We start from the raw sequence: 20,249 nt of genomic DNA, 5'->3' as shown, positions 1-20,249 counted from the left end.
TTGTTCCATTGGAAAGTGGGAATAAGTAGCATAATAGCTTATTGAGGTCATTCATTTATTCTACCGAAGTGAACAGAGGTTTGAGTTTAAAGAATCTTAGTTCTATACAACTAAAAAAAGGTTTCTCCCCACTCCTAGGAAAGTGACGATGCATCGGGCACTACAGTGATGAGTTGGAATATAATAGAAAAGCTTTCATGCACAAAATCTGCAAATGCCATCGAAACCAAAAGTTTCAGTGAAAAGGATCTCGAGTTAGCCCTTTCTCCCATTCAGAACAGCAGTGCCATTAGTGCCACTGGAAGCTCTTGTGTAAACTTTGCTAAAGAATGCTTCTCTGGAGAAGTTTCTTGGCAAGCTAGAGAACTGGATATAAATAATATTAATATGGCCACTGACACAAGACAGTCTGGTTTCCATCAGTCAACTCAGTGGCCTTTGGATTCTGGCGGTATGATTCAAGATCACCTTGGGAAAAGAAGTAGTAAGAGAAATTTTGAGTTAGTTGATTCCAGTCCTTGTCAGGAAATTATACAGAATAAAAAAAGTTGCATAGAATATAAGCATAGCAACAAAATGAGAGGTTGTTATACAAATCAAAGTACAGGCTTAACGACTGAAGTCCAGGACCTTAAGCTTTCGGTACATAGAAGTCAGCAAAATGACTGTGCTAATAAGGAGAACATGGTCACTTCTTTTATTGATAAACAACAAACACCAGAAAAATCACCGATTCCAATGATTGCTAAAAACCTTATGTGTGAATTGGATGAAGATTGTGAGAAGAATAATAAGGACAACTCAAGTTCTAGTTTTCTTTGTTCTGATGATGATAGAGCTTGCAAAAGTATTTATATGGACTCTGATTCATCTTTTCCTGGAATTTCTATAATGGAAAGTCCATTAGAAAGGCCGTTGTTAGATCCAGATAAAAGCGTCAAAGAATCTTCTTTTGAGGAATCAAATGTTGAAGACCTACTTACTGCATCACCCAGCTGCCAAGAAAATACTTTGCCAAAGGGGGATGAGAATACTGCTGTCCAAGGCAGTCAGCAAAAAATGTTAGCTCCTTCTTCTTCGGAGGTGTTGAAAACATTCACCTTCTCTAAAAGAAATGCTGTAGCTTTTCGAAGTTTTAACAGTCATATTAATGTATCTAATAACTCAGAACCATCCAAAATGAGTATTAATTTAGATGCAATGGATATTTCGTGTGCTTATAGTGGTTCATATCCCATGGCCATAACCCCTGCTCAAAAAGGAAGACCCTATATGCCATGTCAGGTATGTGATAACTTTCTACCACTTTGTTCTTTGGATTTTAGAAAAATAAACTGTGAAGGTCAAACTCTTGCTTCTCGGCTAGACTATATGATATTAAGAATATAGTTTTGCTTTACTTGTGGGAATCTATGGATTGTTGGAAGTTTTAATGTTGGTAAAGCTGGTAGTATTGTTTATTATTCTAAACTACAATGCCTCCTTCATTTATAACTACAGTGCTTCCTCCATTTGTAACTACAGTGCCTCCTTCACATGTGAAAATACTTTCACATATTTATCATCACATATTTTCACTTGATCCCAGAAACTCTGAGTTATAAAATTAAAGTCCACTGTATTATCTTTTTAGGATATATTTAAATGATCTCTTTTCTGTATTGAAAAAAGTTTTAAAATGTATTATGTCAAATCTTATTTTGTTTTCATTTTCCAACCCTTTATCTTTTTTTTTCTTCCTTTGAGGAGACATCATAACATAAAAAATGTAAACCCCAAATTTAGTTATAAGATTTGGGTTTTCTATTCAGAATTTACTGAGTAACTTAGAGGTTTCTTACCTCGCTTTCCCATCTGTCTGTAAAATACAATGATACCTGTCCTGCTGGTCTCCTAGAGTCCTTGTGAGATGACAAAATAGCTGAAAATTTTAAATGCCAATTAGCACAAGATTATTGACATTTACTTCTATCTTATATATTATCCCAATAATTCAATCATTTCTCAGCCAACGCCTTCCTCAGTGAATGTTCTTATGCTAGTATTAATCCATGCTATCAAAAAATTTTTCTTGTGGATTTTTTCATTGTTTCTTGCATATCCAGATATTATTGAAATAATTAGTGTTACCTAAGCTGTTGCATTTCATTAGCTATATCAGTACTTTTCATAAGTATAATCAGTTATGTGTCCATTTTCAAAACTGATCAAAAGCCTAGCTTTTTGTTTTGGCATTTCTGTTCACTGTAAAAGGAATTAAGATATTTATTGTCTCTTAAACTCTTTTTAATTCAGCAGACCCCAAATCAGGTCAAGTCAGGAACTCCATATCGAACTCCAAAGAGTGTGAGAAGAGGGGCAGCCCCAGTGGATGGAGGGCGAATTCTGGGAACCCCAGACTACCTCGCACCTGAGCTCTTATTAGGCAGGGCCCATGGTAAGGCATATCTGTCTTGAGTTTTTGAAGTGTTATCTATCACTATATTTTCTTTTCAGGCAAAATTGTTTTAAATTTCTTTGGTACTTGGACGACCTAAAGTAAAAGAAAACGAACTTATGCAATGCTCTTTCCTCATATATATGACTTTTATTATAGGAAAAGAAGACATGCAGCCTTTTGTTCTTTGCTTATGGTTCAGTTGTAGTGATCAAGAGAATCCCCACCTCCGACCCCCTGGTTATCTTTGCTCTAAATGTCTCCACAAGTCCATTCTGGTTTGGGCTCAGAAATACAAAGTTGGGCCTACATTTCTGTTCAGTCTGCAGAAACCTGTTTAGAGCATACCCTCACCAGAAGGGGCAAGCCAGAAATGAGCCATCCTTCAAAATGCAACATAGGAATAAAAGGATATTTTCACTTATCTTTTTTTCCCTTTCACTCTCTGAAGAATTCTCCCTTCTTACATTCTGAAATAAACTATTCTTTTTCTGGGGCCACTGTAACAGAGTACCACAAACTGGGTGGTTCAAAACAGAAATTTATGGCCTGACAGTTCTGGAGGCTAGACATCTAAAATCGAGGTGATAGGCCCACGTTCCCTCTGAAACCTGTAGGGAAATCCTTCTTGCCTCTTCTTAGCTTCTGGTGGTTTGCTGGCAATCTTTGTAATTCCTTGGCTTGTAGGTGCATCACTCTAGTCTTTCCGCTTCATATGGTGTCCTCCCTGTGTCTCTATGGTCACATGGCTGTGTTCTTATAAGGACACCAGCCATACCGGATCAGGGGCCCACCCTGCTCCCATGTGACTGCATCTTAACTAATTACCTCTGCAAGGACCCTGTTTCCAAATGTCACATTCAGAGGACCTCAGGATTAGGACGTCAACCTAGCTCTTTTCTAGAGGACATAATTCAACCTGTGACAAGAACCCCTTTTACATCTTGATGTTAATTACTCCCCTTTTTTTGGGCTTCTTTGGTGATCATTTGTCTCATCTTTCCTGCCCCACTCCCACACCTTCTTTTTTTATTTCTTTGTTGGCTTTTTTTCCTTAGTCTGAAAATAATTTTCTATGCTTTTCTTCCCCTCACCACCTAACTTTTCAAAGGTTGCCTCTTTTCTTTGCCTGGTTAGTTTTGCTTTGGCATTACGATTGTTATCCCTACTCTTGAACTGAAACTTTCATGGATAGTCACCAATGACGTCATTATTGTCAACTCTACCAGCCTCTTCTCAATCTCATTCCTCTCACTTCTATTTCTACCCCTCAGGGTTTTTTTTCTTCATCTCTTGTAAATGTGGAAGTGCTTCAAGATTCTGACCTTTGGGGGCGGCCGGTTAGCTCAATTGGTTAGAGCTCGATGCTCTTAACAACAACGTTGACGGTTCAATCCCCGTGTGGGCCACTGTGAGCTGCACCTTCCACAACTAGATTGAAACAGCTACTTGACTTGGAGCTGATGGTTCCTGGAAAAACCACTTAAAACAAATAAAATTAAAAAAAAAAAAAGATTCTGCCCTTTACCCTTTTTCCCTGCACATGCTCTGTTAATCTCCTCACTCCCATGACTTCAGTTGCCCCCTCTATGTTACTGTTTCCCAAATAGCTGTCGCTAATCCTTACTCTTACTAGGTAGCGGACACGTGGCCAAAGTATCTTCTCAGTACCTACTGGTCTTTCAGATGCTGCCTGTCAAAACTGGACTTGTTACCCCACTTGCACTTCCTCTGTTCCCTGTCTCAGTTTCGCCATATTTGTGGTGACATACTATCCCTACATTCAGGCATTTAAATCTGGTTGGTTATATCTCTGCGTTATTTCTCCTCACCTTTGCATCTCTGCCATGATCTTCGCCTCATCTTTCCCTTTCATTAATTGAATAGCGTTCTTTCTGGTCTCCTCAGCTTCATTCTGTTGTCTATAATCATTGCCACCGGATTTTCCTCTTAAAATATAATGTGGCTCATGCTACTTCCCTCTGTGAAAAACTGTGGTGGCTCCTTAATATCGGATTACTGATCATGGCAGTTGAGGCTCCAAGCGCTCAGAGAGGCCACGTCTCTCAGAGAATCTCTTTATAGGCCTTCTATTCCTATTCTACTTCTTAGACACTTTTTTTCAAGTTTTCCTTATTTTGCACAAGTATTTTACCATAGTTTAGAAAAGCCAGGCCCCAATCTACTTCGTGCTAAATTTGTTCTCATCATCAGTTCCCTTGATCAGTTCTGGACAATTACTTATTCACTGTTATCTCACTTAATTAGAAACTGTTTAAAACTGACGTCATTGTCTCTATGTTATAATTAGTTATATTTGTCTCCAGTACAAAAGCTTACGAAAGTTTCTTAAGACTGGTGTCAGAAGCTTCCTTCTAGCTTGCGCTCCAGGAGTATTCCTGGGCAGCACTTAGTACCCATTGTGAATAATCCCTGCAGTGGTGAAAGTGGACACATTTAATACTCCCCTTTCTTATTAGCCAAAGCCATTAAGTTCCTCTGGGTACTTCACTGATTTTTGTGCAGTGCTCCTGTTTTGCTAAGTCACAGATTTGCTAGTCCATTTCCTATATTACAATTTACATTTTCTGTAACTTAGGATACAGGATGAAATGTAAAGATGTGCTTTATACTTGCCACTGTTTCAGTGGCACATCCATCCAGTTACCTCAGCTATCTAGTGATATATTTTAAAATGTGTATTTTCTATAAAAGTAATGTGATGTAATGTTTTTAACATAACAAACAGTATAAAGCAATTAAAAAACACACAAAACCCAGCAATTCCCTGTTGTCTCCGTCTTCCCCTAGATCCCAGGCTCCAGGGGCAGTGCTTCCGCTCCTCTGTTTCTCGTATGTACCTCTTTTTCCCAACATTGTGCTGACGCACAGCTAGACTCCTCTGATTCCTCCTTGGCCTCCCCCCTTCGCCAAGCAGACTTAGAACTCTGGCCTGCTTTCCCATTGCTTCTTGTGCATATTTTTGTTTCATCTCTCTTAACATTTGTGTTAAATTGTCTATATTGTCTATCCCAGGCTGTTTTCTCCTTGGGAAAAACTTGGTCTTATTCATCTTTGTATCCCTTATATCCATCTCAATACCTGGTTTCTAGTTCAATGAATGATATAAGAATAAACTCATAATTTTAATCCAACGTGCCTAACGACTGTTTTCTTACGTGCAGGATTTCTGACTTCGGGTGAGTGAACTTCTCTGCAAAGGGATATGGCAAAGCACATTAAACTCAGCAGTCAAAGTATAAGTAGATCACATTGCATACAAACATTTTTTTCCCTTTCAGCTCATTTATAAAATACAAAAACGAACTGTCTTCCGTCATTTGAGCAGGAAGATATCCAGAGAGATTGATCTTCTCTGTGAAAACAAATGTAGGCATGCGGCATTTTTTATAACTTTTAAAGGTAGCGAGATTGAAGATACACAGCCTTTTTATTGCAACAGAGGAAAGAGGCTTGATAAAAATAATAAAATTAGCAGGCTTAAATTTTCTAAACCATTTAATACATTAGTATTAGAAAATAGAAAGGTATAAACAGTATCAGCATACAAATTGCAAAAGTGGGTTTTGAATTGTAAAGCCAGTAGTACAAAACAAATTTGTTCTATTTCTCTGGCTAATGATGTAATTGCTATGATTTATCGCAATATGTGATCTTATTAGACTTTGACTCAATGCATATGGGTATGTATGACATATCCGTAGAGGAATCTTACATTTTTGACGTGGGTATATTTTGGCTGAGCTGGGGAAAGGGCCCTCATTTCTAACCTAAGTAAAATAAATAAAATGTATGTTTTTTTCCTGATTTCCCCTTACTTTTCTATTCTTTAGTTATGTTATCTAATCCATTGGAATAATTGTTTCTCAATGCTGCTTAAAAGGTCTACTAACTGAGGTGGTTTGTATGTTTTTATAGTGATTACTACAGAAATAGAAGCCTAGAGACTATTTGCATTTTGTGTTCTTAGGGAAAATGGGTTATGTGGCTTGCAGATGAAAAAGCACTATATGCATGCGATTACCTCTCCTAACGGGCAGATTCCACAATGCTTTCCTACTTGTTTTAAAATGGAATGGTGGCAGTTGTTTAATCACAATAATGAATTTTGTGAAGTTGAACTTAAAGAATAATTTCCAGGCAAATTTAGCATTAGACTAGAATCCCTATTCTAAATTTACATTGAAGTTAACCATTTTTGGTCTAAAGTTAACCTTTGCTTAGTAAACATTTTATTCATAGAACTAAACAAAAGTATAAACCAGATTATAAAAATCATGTTTAAATAATCCTTTAAAACATCTTTGTATATAAATGATGCTTTCAATAAAGATATTATTTAGAGGAACAGCCAGATGACTCAGTTGGTTGGAGCGTGAACTCTCAGCAACAAGGTTGACGGTTCAATTCCCACATGGGATGGTGGGCTGCACCCCCTGCAACTAAGATTAAAAACGGCGACTGGACTTGGAACTGAGCTGCGCCCTCCACAACTAGACTGAAGAACAACGACTTGGAGCTGATGGGCCCTGGAGAAACACACTGTTCTCCAATATTCCCCAATAAAATTAAAAAATACATATATTATTTGGAAATCAGTTTTCCCTATTTCTTAAGACATCTCCTAATTACCTCCTCAAGCCATAGTTTAAGTGAATATTCTTTATTAAGCTAATTTGCCCCTCTATGATCTTAAAAGGAATAAAGCTATATGGTAACACTGTACGTAAGGCTTTCCCTAGTTACCAGCTATCCTCCAATTAGTATAAATGTTGCTACCTCATCTCATACCTTTGTGAAATAAGTGGGATATGGAATCATCTAAATGTTGTTTCCCAATTTGAAATTGAGATGAACTCTAGAGAATAATCTTTAGATTAAATGCATTTCCTTGGTTGTGTTTTAGGATTTAGAACAAATGAGTATTCTAGAATATCAGAGGTTATTAATAAATGACCAAAGATAGCTTTAACTTTAATTAGCTGTGTTAATTGCTAATTTAAACTTCTTGGAAAATAGAGAAGGAAAGTAATTGCCATATTGCCTACATGAAGGTCATATGGATTTTTGCACCTTATGAAGGAAGCAGAAAGTCTTAGGAAATGAATATGCCCAAATATCCGTGTATTAATATTTTAGTTGATCAAACATTTGTAGAAAATGCTTCCAAGTTCAGCTACTTCCTCTTAAATCCCAGGTCCTGCAGTAGACTGGTGGGCACTTGGAGTTTGCTTGTTTGAGTTTCTAACAGGAATTCCCCCTTTCAATGATGAAACACCGCAACAAGTTTTCCAGAATATTCTGAAAAGAGGTGATTCTTTTTCTCCTATTTATATAAATCCATTTATCTCTGTGTATTATTTTGAGCAATGATCAATAAGCTTATTTGTATTTGTAGATATCCCTTGGCCTGTAGGTGAAGAAAAGTTACCTGATAATGCTCAAAGTGCAGTAGAAATACTTTTAACCATTGATGAGACAAAGAGAGCGGGAATGAAAGGTAAGAGTTTGTATTAATAAACCCTTTTACCCTTGATTAGTTTCAGGTGGTGAATGTTAAGAATAAGCTCAGGTTCTAGTACAGTACTACAGCTAATCTGACTGCTAAATTGGTTTTAAAGAATGTGTTTATTTTTGCCCTCTAGGTATCCATTGATATATTTGTCCTTATTGTACATTAAAATTTAATGTGGTCAGGTTGTGATCATCTCTCACTGAATTTGATTAACCTCAAGCAGGCATCTTAAACAGTCTCAGGTTTATCAGAGCCTGATAGGTAACATCAACAAGTAGAGGACATTTTTTTATCAAAACTTTAATTCTATAATTTCTTACTATTTCATTTCTGATACCTTTATTGGTTGACAAATGTACCAGGTGCCAGGTTACCTCACATAAGACAAATTTGGAGCATTGTAACCCATTCAATGGTTTTTTTCCACTGTAGGGGTATGTTAAACTGCAGTTTTGAAACTCCAGTAAATCTCATCATCAGCTGCCTTAAGATCCTTTTGTAACAAGGTACACAGAGAGACAAATAAGCATTTTGTCTGAAAATTCATTTCCATATGAAGTAAGGTATATGCGTACTGAGAAAAATGCGCTTTAGTAATATTATCATTTGCATCAGCTTCTAGGTGTTCCCTCTAACAAGACTCATAGTTTGTTTATTTATTTAACAAACCCTATAGGGTGACTTCTAGGTGCTAGGCGGTGTTGTTACGGGCACTGGAGACGCCCTACAGATGAACCAGATTAATATTTTTGTGCGCGTAGATCTTACATCCTAGTGGAAAGACAGTAAACCAATAAAACCATAACCAAGTGCCATCTAGTTATAAGTACTATGAAGAAAGATACAGCGGGGTGAGAGGATACAAAGTGATGGCAGGGGATTTCTTTTTTTTAGATGCAGTGGTCTGAAAGACCTCTGTGAAGAGTGGGATTTGAGCAAAAAGTCTGTGTAAAGTGAGGGTGCAGACACTTGATTGTCTGGAGACATTTTTGGTTGTCACAAGTTTTTGGAGCATCTAGTAGGTAGAGGCAGGGATTTGGTTCAACATCCTCCAATGCACAGGACAGTCCCCTCAACAAAGAATTATCCGGTCCGCAATGTCAATTGTGCTGAAGTTGAAAAACCATTGTTTAGAAAATGCCTTTAAAGTAAGTACCTTGATTTGCTCAAAATAAATGGAAACAGAAGAAAAGCATTCTTACCAATGACCTCTGATTTTTGTTTAACAGTTTACATAGTGAAGCAGATGGTAGGGTATTCTTCAGTTTAAAAACAGTTGCTTCATCAACTGTTGTTTAATCATAACCTAGATTAGAATTCCTTTGTGGATTCAGTTTAAATAAATAACTGAGGAGCGGGTCAAAAAGCATCACATCATATACAGATACCACAGTTTAAGGGTTACTACAACAACTAACTCTAAAATAATCCATGCTCAGATATTTATTTTGAATAATTAAAATACAAATAAATTCTCTAAATGAGAATTGTTTTTGCTGTTTTATATCCCATCCAAACAGTCTTTCAGTTTAGGAAAACAAGCAATGTGTAGATATATGGACTTCCGAACCCACCCCTGCCGAATACAGACACATAATTCTTTCCTGTCTGTGTAGTCTTCTCCAATATGTTCTTAAATTTGATTGCTGCTTCTTTTTAACTATTTACTGACTTTATTGTCACTTCATTTCTTTGTTAATATCTTCATTGTTGCCTTATGAAGGGTTGAGGAGAGGGGAGGTTATGTATAGTAACTAAATATCAGTGTGATCAAAAGAGCATATTTTCATTTTAGTAGGTAAAAGGAAATAGGAAAGATGACAGGTATCGAAAATGTAGTTCAAGAGGTGAGCAAAGTTGAGATTTCGTAAATAGAAGCAGTAAAGGTTCCGGATGTGACCATATTACTAGATCGTTTATGTGCTATGAAGATGCAAGTCAGTAAAATCAAGGAAGTCGAAGAATCATGGAGAGAATGTGTTAGAGGCGTCCTCAGTGTATCTGTTGAAATCACCATGAAGGATAAAGGGGCAGCCCAGGGAAGACAGCAAGCGAGCGGAGGATGAGCTTCTTGCTATAGCACAATGTAGGGCAGTAGACAGTGCTAAGGATTGCAGAGGTGTACACAGGTGGCAAGGACTTGGCACGAGAGACAGGGCCTTCATCATGGAAGGTGAGTGGTGTGGAAGCTCTACGGCAGAGCAGTAAGTAGGCCAAGCTCTCCTCTCTCATCAAGTCAGGGATTATGGGAGAAGATGCAGCAGGCAGTGAGAAAGATACGCGTCTGTTATGGCAAATCATTCACTCACTCGTTTGACAAATACAGACCAGGCACCAAAGGATATACAAAATGACAGCATGTGCCCTTGTGAAGTATGTGGTTGAATAAAGAGACAGACATTAAACAAGTGTCTGTGAAAGTGACATAATAAAGTAGGGCAAGAAATATGCCAGATATTCTCGTCTTCATTCCTGTAGAGCAGGACTTGCTTAGGCAGTGGTGTCATTATATTCTGTTTTGTTTTGTTTTTCCGAAGAGCTGAAACATCATCCTCTCTTCAGTGACGTGGACTGGGAGAACCTGCAGCATCAGACGATGCCTTTCATACCCCAGCCGGATGGCGAAACAGATACATCCTATTTTGACGCCAGGAATCATGCTCAGCACCTGACCGTATCTGGATTTAGTCTATAGCACAGACATTTTCCCTTTAACCTTGTCTTATAGAATACACTAGCTAATTATACTCCTTAATACTAGGTTGATCTAAGGGAAAAAAACCATTATTTTACCTGGATCGGTGAGCTTTTAATGTATGTCTAGTTTCCACAGAGGTACAAGGCTATCAAGAATATAATCAGGAACTTATCTTAATCTCAGAGCTGTTAAGTCTTCAAAGCTTTCTTCATCTTATTTATTTTATTACTGCACTTTATGAAAATTGATGCATCAATCAAACTTGCAATGGCACTACCACTTTAGAGAAAGAGTGAGCCTTGAGCTCGGTTTTCTTTCTTGTGTTGATTTCAGTCCACCATTCCGTTTGGTATGAAAATAATGAAAACATCATACAGTTTTATTTTCATGTAATTTCTTTGTATGTTATTGCCTGCAAAAGCTGTAGTCTCCAAGGCAGTCATTGAAGGCTGCATATGTGAGCTCAACATGCAGCTGGCAAGTTCTTCACTCAGTAATGTAACTCCTTTGGGGAATGAGGAAGAAAAAAAAAGACTAAGGTTTTAGCTTGCTTTCCTATGAATAGTTTTGCTGCCTTGTCTGCTTCTGGTATTTTCTCTACAATACATATTTATTTAAAATAGTACTGGAAAGCTTAGGTGTGATTACTGTAGCAATTTTAACAGCTTGTTCAGTTTTAATAAAAAAAATGTGATGGCTTACATCTTAAAATAATTTAAAACATATGCAGCATTACCAGAAACAGCTTGATCCTTTTAAAAAAAAATGTACTTTTGCTTAATAAATATAATTGTAACATACTTCAAATCTATTATCTGTCAACATCATTCTTTTAAATATGTGTACACACAAACACACACACACACACACACACACACACACACACTATGATTGAGCTGCACAGGTCATATCTTAAATTCACTGAGGCTTTCAACATACCCCACAAAAGAGCAAAGTTCAAATTTAAATGTACCATATGTAATTCTTCTGCCTATCTATTAAACACTATTGTTCTCTTTGCACTTTGGCTTTAGTGTTTTTACTTTCCATTACCATGCCGGTAAGAGCCCTGCTAATGTAGTTGAGGGTAAAACTGTTACAGTGAAAAAGATACACCTTTAAAATCAGTGCTATGTAATTGAATCCATAGTTTATTATGGATTCAACTACAAATGGCTTCAATTGAACTTGTTTTAGTAATGACTACCCAGATTTAACGCTTCTAATCGTCACCTCTTTTAATAAAATATAGAAAATAAGTTGTGAAAACTTTAATATACATTGCATCTTTCCCTTAATTAGGTAAAAGCATAGCACTATTTATTATCCTTTTTTGGTATTTTCAAGTAGTAGAAAGAACAGTGGTCTTGGACTCAAGCACAAACTATCTAAACTATTGATTGCTCTGCCACATTAAAAGCTTGGGCAGGTAAAAAAAACTCTGACCTACTGATTGTTCACCTGTAGAGTATGGATTAATAATACGGAACATGCAAAAACATAAAACAATAAAATGGAACAAGCCAGCTCCTTAATGGAACTGCCCAGGATACCAGTCATATCAGGGACTTGAAACATTACCGAGTAATGGGGGGGACATGTATAGTGACCCTGTTCCCAATGCAGGAGAAGAGTACCCGTAAGTGGGGAAGTTAAAAGGTTTACTGTTAGAGACCTAGCATATGCAGCTACTATAGTCACCTGGAATTCTGCATGCTGTGATGGTGTTGGGAAAAGGGATTTGTTATCTAAACCTAAATTCTAATACACCTGGCAAGATGTTCTGGGCTCAGATACTTGTTAAGGAAAAATACCTGAGACAGAACAAGAACAATAGGAAATGTTTGACAGTTGGTGTGTATGTGTAATGCGGGATCTCAGCTCCCGCTCCCTGCACCAGAACACAGGATATGGAGAGGCCAAAAAGGAACACCCACGGAGCCATAGATGGGGGGGTCACACCACTATATTCTCAATGGCAGCTGATCGAGACACAAAAGCAAACATCTGCCAGTACCCCAACAAGGGGTCTTCCTGCACCCCAGTCTCGCTGGTGGCTGGCTGAGAAACAGGAAGTATGATCAACACAATCTGCAATCCACAATCCACTTGCTAACCGCACTTGCTAGTTGCAATCCGCCACCCGCTTCTCTGCCAAACGACCCACCAACAATCCCTTAGCGTAGCCATGGCAGTTATATTAGTGGCTAATAGCTAACTGGTAACAGCTGATGGCCACCAGCCACAGCGGATGGCCATCTGATTACAGCTGATAGCCATCTAATAACAGAGCCAGCACCTTTCCACGTGAGGCCGAGAGCCTGGAAACTGCTCTTTGGGACTCTGTCCCCACAGTATGTATGTGCATACATGTCTTTAAAGAACACTCACTGCTTCTGCCAGTAGAAATCTGTGTTTTTCTTGCTATATACAATTTTTACTAATAGGAAATAATTTTCTCCCCACTTGTACTAAGTGTTAAACAAATACAGACAATATGCTTGAAGAGGTACATGTGGTATTTACCCTGGTGTACTTGTGTCAGAATTAAATAAGATGAAGTGTATAGCAAACATAAAAGATGTTTAATAAATTATCATTCTTTGAACCCTAAGTACCCTGCTACTTCTTAGAATATTTATCTTAATTTTCAGTTTGGGAAATGGTCACTATATAAAACTTTGCTATTCTCCAAATGATCTGGAAGGACATTCAAGTGTAATCATTTTGCCAGAAAGAACCACCTTACTTTTAGGCAATTACAAACATACTCAAAGTATAAAAGATAGTGCAAACATTTACTGTTTCCACCTAGTCTCCTTTCAGTTACCAAACCAGCCATGGGTATGACATTCTTTCAACAGTGTGGAAAGTATTAGAGCAATATTTGAAGGACGGAGACAGAATAGAAGGCTATTGAACCAACCTACCTGGATTCAAGATACATTTTAGAGGTAGAATCAGTGGGACTTACTGATAGGTGGGATGAAGAGGGTGAGACAATGGGATGAACCCAGTTTGACACCTAATTTCTGTCTTGAGCAACTGACTGGATCAATTGTGGCACTAAACCCTTAAATGGGGGAGTGAAGGTCAGGCCTGGTGGACATACTAAGTGTGACATGTCAGAGACATCCAAATAAAGAATTCAAGAAACCAGACTTCTAGGTAAAATGGTGGATTGAATACATGCAGCTACATTCTTTCATGAAGTCCCACTAAAAGAACAGAGTTGGTGTTTTTTAAGGCATAAACCAACATGGTGGCTTTATAAAATTTTTTGACTCTCTTCCACAAAAGAAGTGGAGTCTAGCTCCCCTCTTCTTGAATATGAGCCAGCCTTAGCGACTTGCTTCTCATGAACAAAGTGGTGAAAGTGACTTTATAGCTTCCAAGGCAAGGTTGGAAAGGGCAACACAGCTTCTGCCTGGCTCTCTCGGTACATGGACCTTGGGAGCCCGAGCTGACACATAAGTCCAGCTATTCTGAAGCCAACATGCTGGAAAGACCACATGGAGAAACCACACAAAAATAGAGGTACCCATGGAACCCCAGCTGTGCCAGCCCCCAGTTATTTGAGTCTTCACAGAAGCAGCTGCCAGACAGGTGTGAGCATACACGCTAGCCCCCATCCTGAGTCACCTCAGCTATCGTGAGCCCTGCAGTGCCGTGTCCAAATTCTGAACGCACACAACCCCTGAACACAATAAATGGCTGTTTGATGCCACTAAGCCTTTGGATAACTTGTTATCTAGCCTTAGTAACTGGAACACTCCTCAAGTACAGAGAGAACAGGAAGGAAAACAGCAAATTAAATGGCTGAGTTGTAAAAACTTAGAAACACCGAATCCTTGGTGAGTCATGGAGAGAGCCAAAAGTCAATCCAATTTACACTGTAAAAGTCCTCAGAAAGGCTCAGGCAGCAATGAGTACCAGGAACATCTCAGAGTAAGAACGAAAAGAAGTGGTTAAAATAATTACAGGCATACCTCAGAGAGACTGCAGGTTGGTTCCAGATCACTGCAATAAAGCAAGTATCCAGTGACATCAGAAACATGGTGGCGTGAGAGCCCCCCTTGAGCCCTCCCCTTGAAGTTACAAGATGAACAGCTATAATTCAACAGAGGATTCCCTACTCAACACACAGACATGTCTGAGAAGTCCACACATGGCAACACCTGAAGTTGGGCAAATCTGGGTGAACAAGGGAGGAGGGAAGGGAGAGGAGCAGAGATGGGGTCCAGGGGCGCAGCTTGGAGCTCACAGCGGTCCCAGGAGAGGGGAGGAGTGAGGTGCAGGCTCTGAGCGATCCTGCCTGGGAGGTCAGCATGTAATACAGCAGAACCCAGCAATCCGGGCAGAGAACTTGGGGCAAATACTGAATACAGAGGAGCTACAACGGTGCACTAACAGCCCTCACTGCCAGGCAGGAAGCAAAGCCATGAGCGTTGCCACTTCAAGCCATCCTCCCAGAGCTCGGCTCCCCCACACCATCTCAGTGCTAGCAAGGGGCCCCAGTAAAAATGGTAGCAGTGTCAGAATAAAGAGCAGAATACCTACAGCCCTGAGAACGGGAAAGAGCAGAGACACACACTGCGGCTAATCCCCGGGAACAAGAGATATAAGGACCGGGCAGCTGTGGTCTAGCAGTTGCCATTACTCAGAGTATAAAAGACAAAAACACACCAGTCCCCTCTCCCAGCCCACCCCACTCCCAGCTTTCCCAGCTGATCCCAGTGGGGGCACCCAGGGCTACTGAGGCACACAGCTGTGCGTCTAGCTGCAGGGGCAGCATTAGCATTTCAGGGGCTCAGAACCCCATCGCCCACCACATCCTGCCATGGGGATGGTGCCTTGAGACTGACATGACCTGGTCACAGAGGAGAAGCCCACTTCCCCAGGAAAACTCCCACTGTGCAAGAAGCCAGAACAGGGCAAGAGAAAATAAAACGCTCCAGCGCTACCCACTGGAAAACAAAAGAAAGACCTTTTTATATCAACCTGGTGCAGAATTCATTCTGGTACCGTGTTTCCCCTAAAATGAGACCTAGCCAGACAATCAGCTCTAATGCATCTTTTGGAGCAAAAATTAATATAAGATCCGGTCTTATATTACTGTAATATAAGACCAGGTCTATATAATATAATGTAATGTAATGTAATATAATATAATATAATATAATACCGGTCTTATGTTCGGGGAAACACAGTAGATGCCCAGGAAGAGAAATAATTCATCAGTTACCATGAATAACCAAGGTAACAAGGCAGTTCAGAAAGAAAATGAAAAATATCCAAAAATAAACAAAGATGTAGAAATATGTGACTTAAATGACAGAGAATTCAATACTGAAGTTCTGAAAAAAATCAACAAGATACAAGAAAACTCAGACAGTTTAATGAACTCAGACATAAACTCAACAAACAAAACGAATACTTTACCAAGGAGATCGAAAATTTTAAAAAGAACCAAATAGAAATTCTGGAGCTGAAGAATTCAATAAAAGAGATGAATAATGAAATAGCCAGCTTAGGAAATAGAGCTGACCAGATGGAGGAAAGAATTGGTGATATGGAAGACAGAAATCTGGAAATGACACAGATGGAAGAAGAGAGAGACTTGAGAGTTAAAAGGAATGAAAGAACTCTACAGGAACTTTCTGACTCCATCAGAAAGAGCAATATAAGAACAATGGGGGTGGGGAGGGGTGGCCAGTTAGTTCAGTTGGGTAGAGCCTGGTGCTAATAACACTAAGGTTGCTGGTTCGATCCCCACATGGGCCACTGTGAGCTGTGCCCTCCTTAAAAACAAACAAACAAAAAACCAAGCAACAACAACAACAAGAATAATGGGCATACCAGAAGGAGAAGACAGGGAGAAGGGCACAGAGTATACACAAACAGTCAACAAGAATTTCCCAAACCTGTGGACAGAACTGGATTCTCGAATCCAAGAAGCAAACAGAACATCCAACTACCTCAACCCCAACAGGCCTTCTCCAAGGCACATTGTATTGAAGCTGTCTAAAATCAACGACAAAGAAAGAATCCTCAAGGCAGCCAGGGAAAAGAAGACGGTAACCTACAAAGAAAATCCCATTATATTATCAGCAGAAACTCTACAAGCCAGGAGGGAGTGGAACCAAATATTCAAACTATTGAAAAAGAGAAATTACCTGCCAAGAATAATATATCCAGCAAAGTTATCCTTTAGATACGAAGGAGGAATAAAGACCTTTCAAATATACAGAAGCTGAGGGAATTTCCCACCACAAGGCCTGCATTATAGGAAATACTGAAGGAGGTTATTCTACCTGAAACAAAAAGACAAAAGGATATAAAACTATGAGTAAGATTACTAACAGACAGACAGAAGCAGGAAATGGCAACCCCTACACAGAATAGGGCACTATACACTTAACCATATGTGAGGAATAGAAAATATGAAGGCCTGCCTGGGAACATTTGGGGATGTAAACTCTCACAGTGGCTGGGGTACGTGCTTGGCCTTGGAAGGATTGGCTACCCTCCCAAGGACCAAGAAAATATTTACAGGATGTGGAGCCTGGCCTTCGCCTTGGCGCAGGTGGGCTGAGCTCCGATACATCTAATCTCGTACCGAGGACTGGCCCAGGCTCCTAGCCAGATCCGAGTACAGTTCCTTGTGTTGTTAACACGTATGCTTATTGGCTCCTTGCCGCTGTTGTTAGTGAAGTCCTCAAAACCCCAGAAAGCCGAGACAGGCAAAGCAGTAGTTGTTGTTGTTCCCTGGCCGCCTCGGCTGCTGCAAGATATTCCGCCCGTGTTGATAACTTTACTTGACTGGGATTTTGCCCACGCTGATGAAGGGCCGGTGCTGTTTTCTGCGCATGATGTTTTGCCCGTGCTGTTGAAAGGCCGTTGCTGTTTCTACGACTCTAATTAACTGGGCCCTGGTGGTATGATGAATTGCCTCCTTGCATGTTAGTTGTATGATGATATATTCCCCTAATCTCTGTCTTGTCTTACTTACTTTCACTCTTTAATAAAACTCTTTAACCCCTTCATTCTGGCTTGTGGTGGTGTATCTTGCGTATCGGGCCTTGAAATTAAGTCTGTGCACAGCAATCGATAATACTTTTCGATACACCATAATATAAAGGGAAAGGAGAAGAAAACATTAAAGAGAGAGAGAGAGAAGTGAATTTGCTACTGCAACTCAGCAATGAACTCACAGAATAAATAGGGATAATTTGTAACGACAAAAACATAAAAGGCGACGGGGAAAGGTGACAATAACCAAAACAGCATGGTGTTGGCAGAAAAACAGGCACAGAGATCAATGGAATAGAAGTGAGAACCCAGAAATAAACCCACATATATATGGGCAGATAACTTTCAACAAAAAAGCCAAAAACGTAACAGAAAAGAAAGCCTCTTCAGTAAATGGTGCTGGGAAAATTGGAAAGCCACATGCAAAAGACTGAACCTAGACTGCTGTCACCATGTACCAAAATTAACTCAGAATGGATCAAAGACCTAAACATAACCCAGCAACGTGCAGTAAATTGTATAGAAGAAAGCACAGGTACTAAATTTTCCTAAATTTATAGACCTTGGGTTCAGAGAGGATTTTATGTATTTGACTGTAAGACAAAGGAAGTAAAAGTAAATGAACAGGACTATATTAACTAGAAAGCTTCTGCATGGCAAAAGAAACCATCAACAAAACAAGGAGGCAACCAACCGAATGGGGGAAGATAGTCGCAAACCCCTTTGATAAGGAACTAATATCCAAAATAAAGAACTTGTACAACTCAACAACAAAAAAATCAAACAATCCACTGAAAAACTGGGTAAAGGGGGGAAAAAATGGGCAGATGAACTGAAAAATGCTCAACTTCATTAGCTATTAGGGAAATGCAAATCAAAACCACAAACAATGAGATGCCACCTCACATCTGTTAGAATGGCTATCATCAACAAGACAAATGAAAACAAATGTTGGACAGGCTGCGGAGAAAAAGAAACTCATACACTGTTGGTGGGAATGTAAGTTGGTACAGCCACTATGAAAAATAGTATGGAGGTTCCTCAAAATATTAAGAATAGAAGTACCATACAGTAATCCCTCTTCTGGGTAGCTACTCAAAAACCTGTGAAAATATTTATCTGTAAAGATATATGTACTCCTATGTTCATTACAACATTATTCACAGTAGCCAAGACATGGAAACAACCAAAGTGCTCTTGCTAGATGACTGGATAAAGGAGAGGTGGTACATATATACAGTGGAATATTACTTGGCCATATGAAAAGACTTCAGTACACGAAGTCCTAAAACTCTTGTAATTTCCTAAGTGATAAGAGCACTTGTGGCATCCTTTGTTCTGATATTTGGTCTTTGACCCTGGTTCCTGCCACAGGGCTCCTAGAGCCCTTGGAATTCCTGGGTAATAGGAATCTCTTTGATTCTAATGAGGTGATGCTGGGTGGGCTCCTGGATGAGGGCTGGTCACCAGAAAGACGAAGCCCCGATTAGAAGCTTGGAAGGTTTACCTGTACCCCACATCCTCCAGAGAACAGAGAGGCTGGAAATAGTAAGTGATCATGCTTACCTGATGAAACCTCCATAAAACTCCCAGCAGGACAGGGTGAGGAGAGTTTCGGGCGGGTGAACACGGGGAGGTTCTAGGAGAGCAGTGCACCCACAGAGAACAAGGAAACACCTTGCCCCTGCCCACATACCTGGCACTACATCTCTGCCATCTGGGTGTTCACCCGTACCCTTTACCACATCCATTTATAATAAACCAGTGAACAGGAAGTAAACTGTTATCCTGAGTTCTCCAAGCCACTCTAGAAAATTAATCCAACCCAAGGAGGGAGTTGTAGGGATCTCCAATTAACACCCAACTGGTCAAAGCATAGGTGACCATCTGGACTTGTGACTGGCATCTGAAGTTGGGTGGAAGCAGTCTTGTGGGACTGAGCCCTTAACGTGGGTGATCTGATGCTAGTATCTCCAGTTATGCAGTGTCAGAATTAAGGTAAATTCTAGGATGCACAGCTGGTATTGCAGAATTGCTTGTTGGTGTAAGAAAACCCCCCACACATCTGATTGTCTGAAATATTGTGAGTGTGAGTAGGGTGAGAATAAAGAAAAACTAGGGCCGGCCCAGTGGCTCAGGCTGTTGGAGCTCCATGCTCCTAACACCCAAGGCTGCCAGTTAGATTTTCACATGGGCCAGTGGGCTCTCAACCACAAGGTTGCCGGTTCGATTCCTTGACTCCCGAAAGGGATGGTGGGCTGTGCCCCCTGCAACTAAAATTGAACACAGCACCATGAGCTGGGCTGCCACTGAGCTCCCGGAGGCTCAGTTGGTCGGAGCGCATCCTCTCAACCACAAGGTTGCCGGTTCGACTCCCACAAAGGATGGTGGGCTGTGTCCCCTGCAACTAGCAATGGCAACTTGACCTGGAGCTGAGCTGCGCCCTCCACAACTAAGACTGAAAGGACAACAACTTGACTTGGAAAAAGCCCTGGAAATACACACTGTTTCCCAATAAAGTCCTGTTCCCCTTCCCCAATAAAATC

At 39.9% G+C, this 20,249-nt stretch overlaps 1 protein-coding gene across 4 annotated transcripts in view; it reads left to right on the top strand.

The window, feature by feature from the left end:
• Positions 1 to 11,693, top strand: part of MASTL (microtubule associated serine/threonine kinase like) — a 35,665-nt gene extending 23,972 nt beyond the window's left edge. Inside the window, exons 8-13 of one of the 4 annotated variants that reach the window (XM_019749104.3) lie at positions 139 to 1,284; positions 2,299 to 2,437; positions 5,623 to 5,637; positions 7,656 to 7,769; positions 7,857 to 7,958; positions 10,511 to 11,693. In XM_019749104.3, the coding sequence (XP_019604663.2) occupies positions 139 to 1,284; positions 2,299 to 2,437; positions 5,623 to 5,637; positions 7,656 to 7,769; positions 7,857 to 7,958; positions 10,511 to 10,668 (1,674 nt within the window). In that variant the 3' untranslated portion in view covers positions 10,669 to 11,693. Of the gene's footprint in view, positions 1 to 138; positions 1,285 to 2,295; positions 2,438 to 5,622; positions 5,638 to 7,655; positions 7,770 to 7,856; positions 7,959 to 10,510 lie in introns of all 4 variants that reach the window. The other 3 variants (XM_019749103.3, XM_019749105.3, XM_019749106.3) reach the window with 3 other exon arrangements.
• Positions 11,694 to 20,249: the final 8,556 nt, after the last annotated feature.

This window comes from Rhinolophus sinicus, chromosome 1 (assembly GCF_057876585.1).
Source record: "Rhinolophus sinicus isolate RSI-liver-muscle chromosome 1, RSI-T2T, whole genome shotgun sequence".
NCBI lineage: Eukaryota > Metazoa > Chordata > Mammalia > Chiroptera > Rhinolophidae > Rhinolophus > Rhinolophus sinicus.
This window is presented reverse-complemented; position numbering and strand designations above follow the sequence as displayed.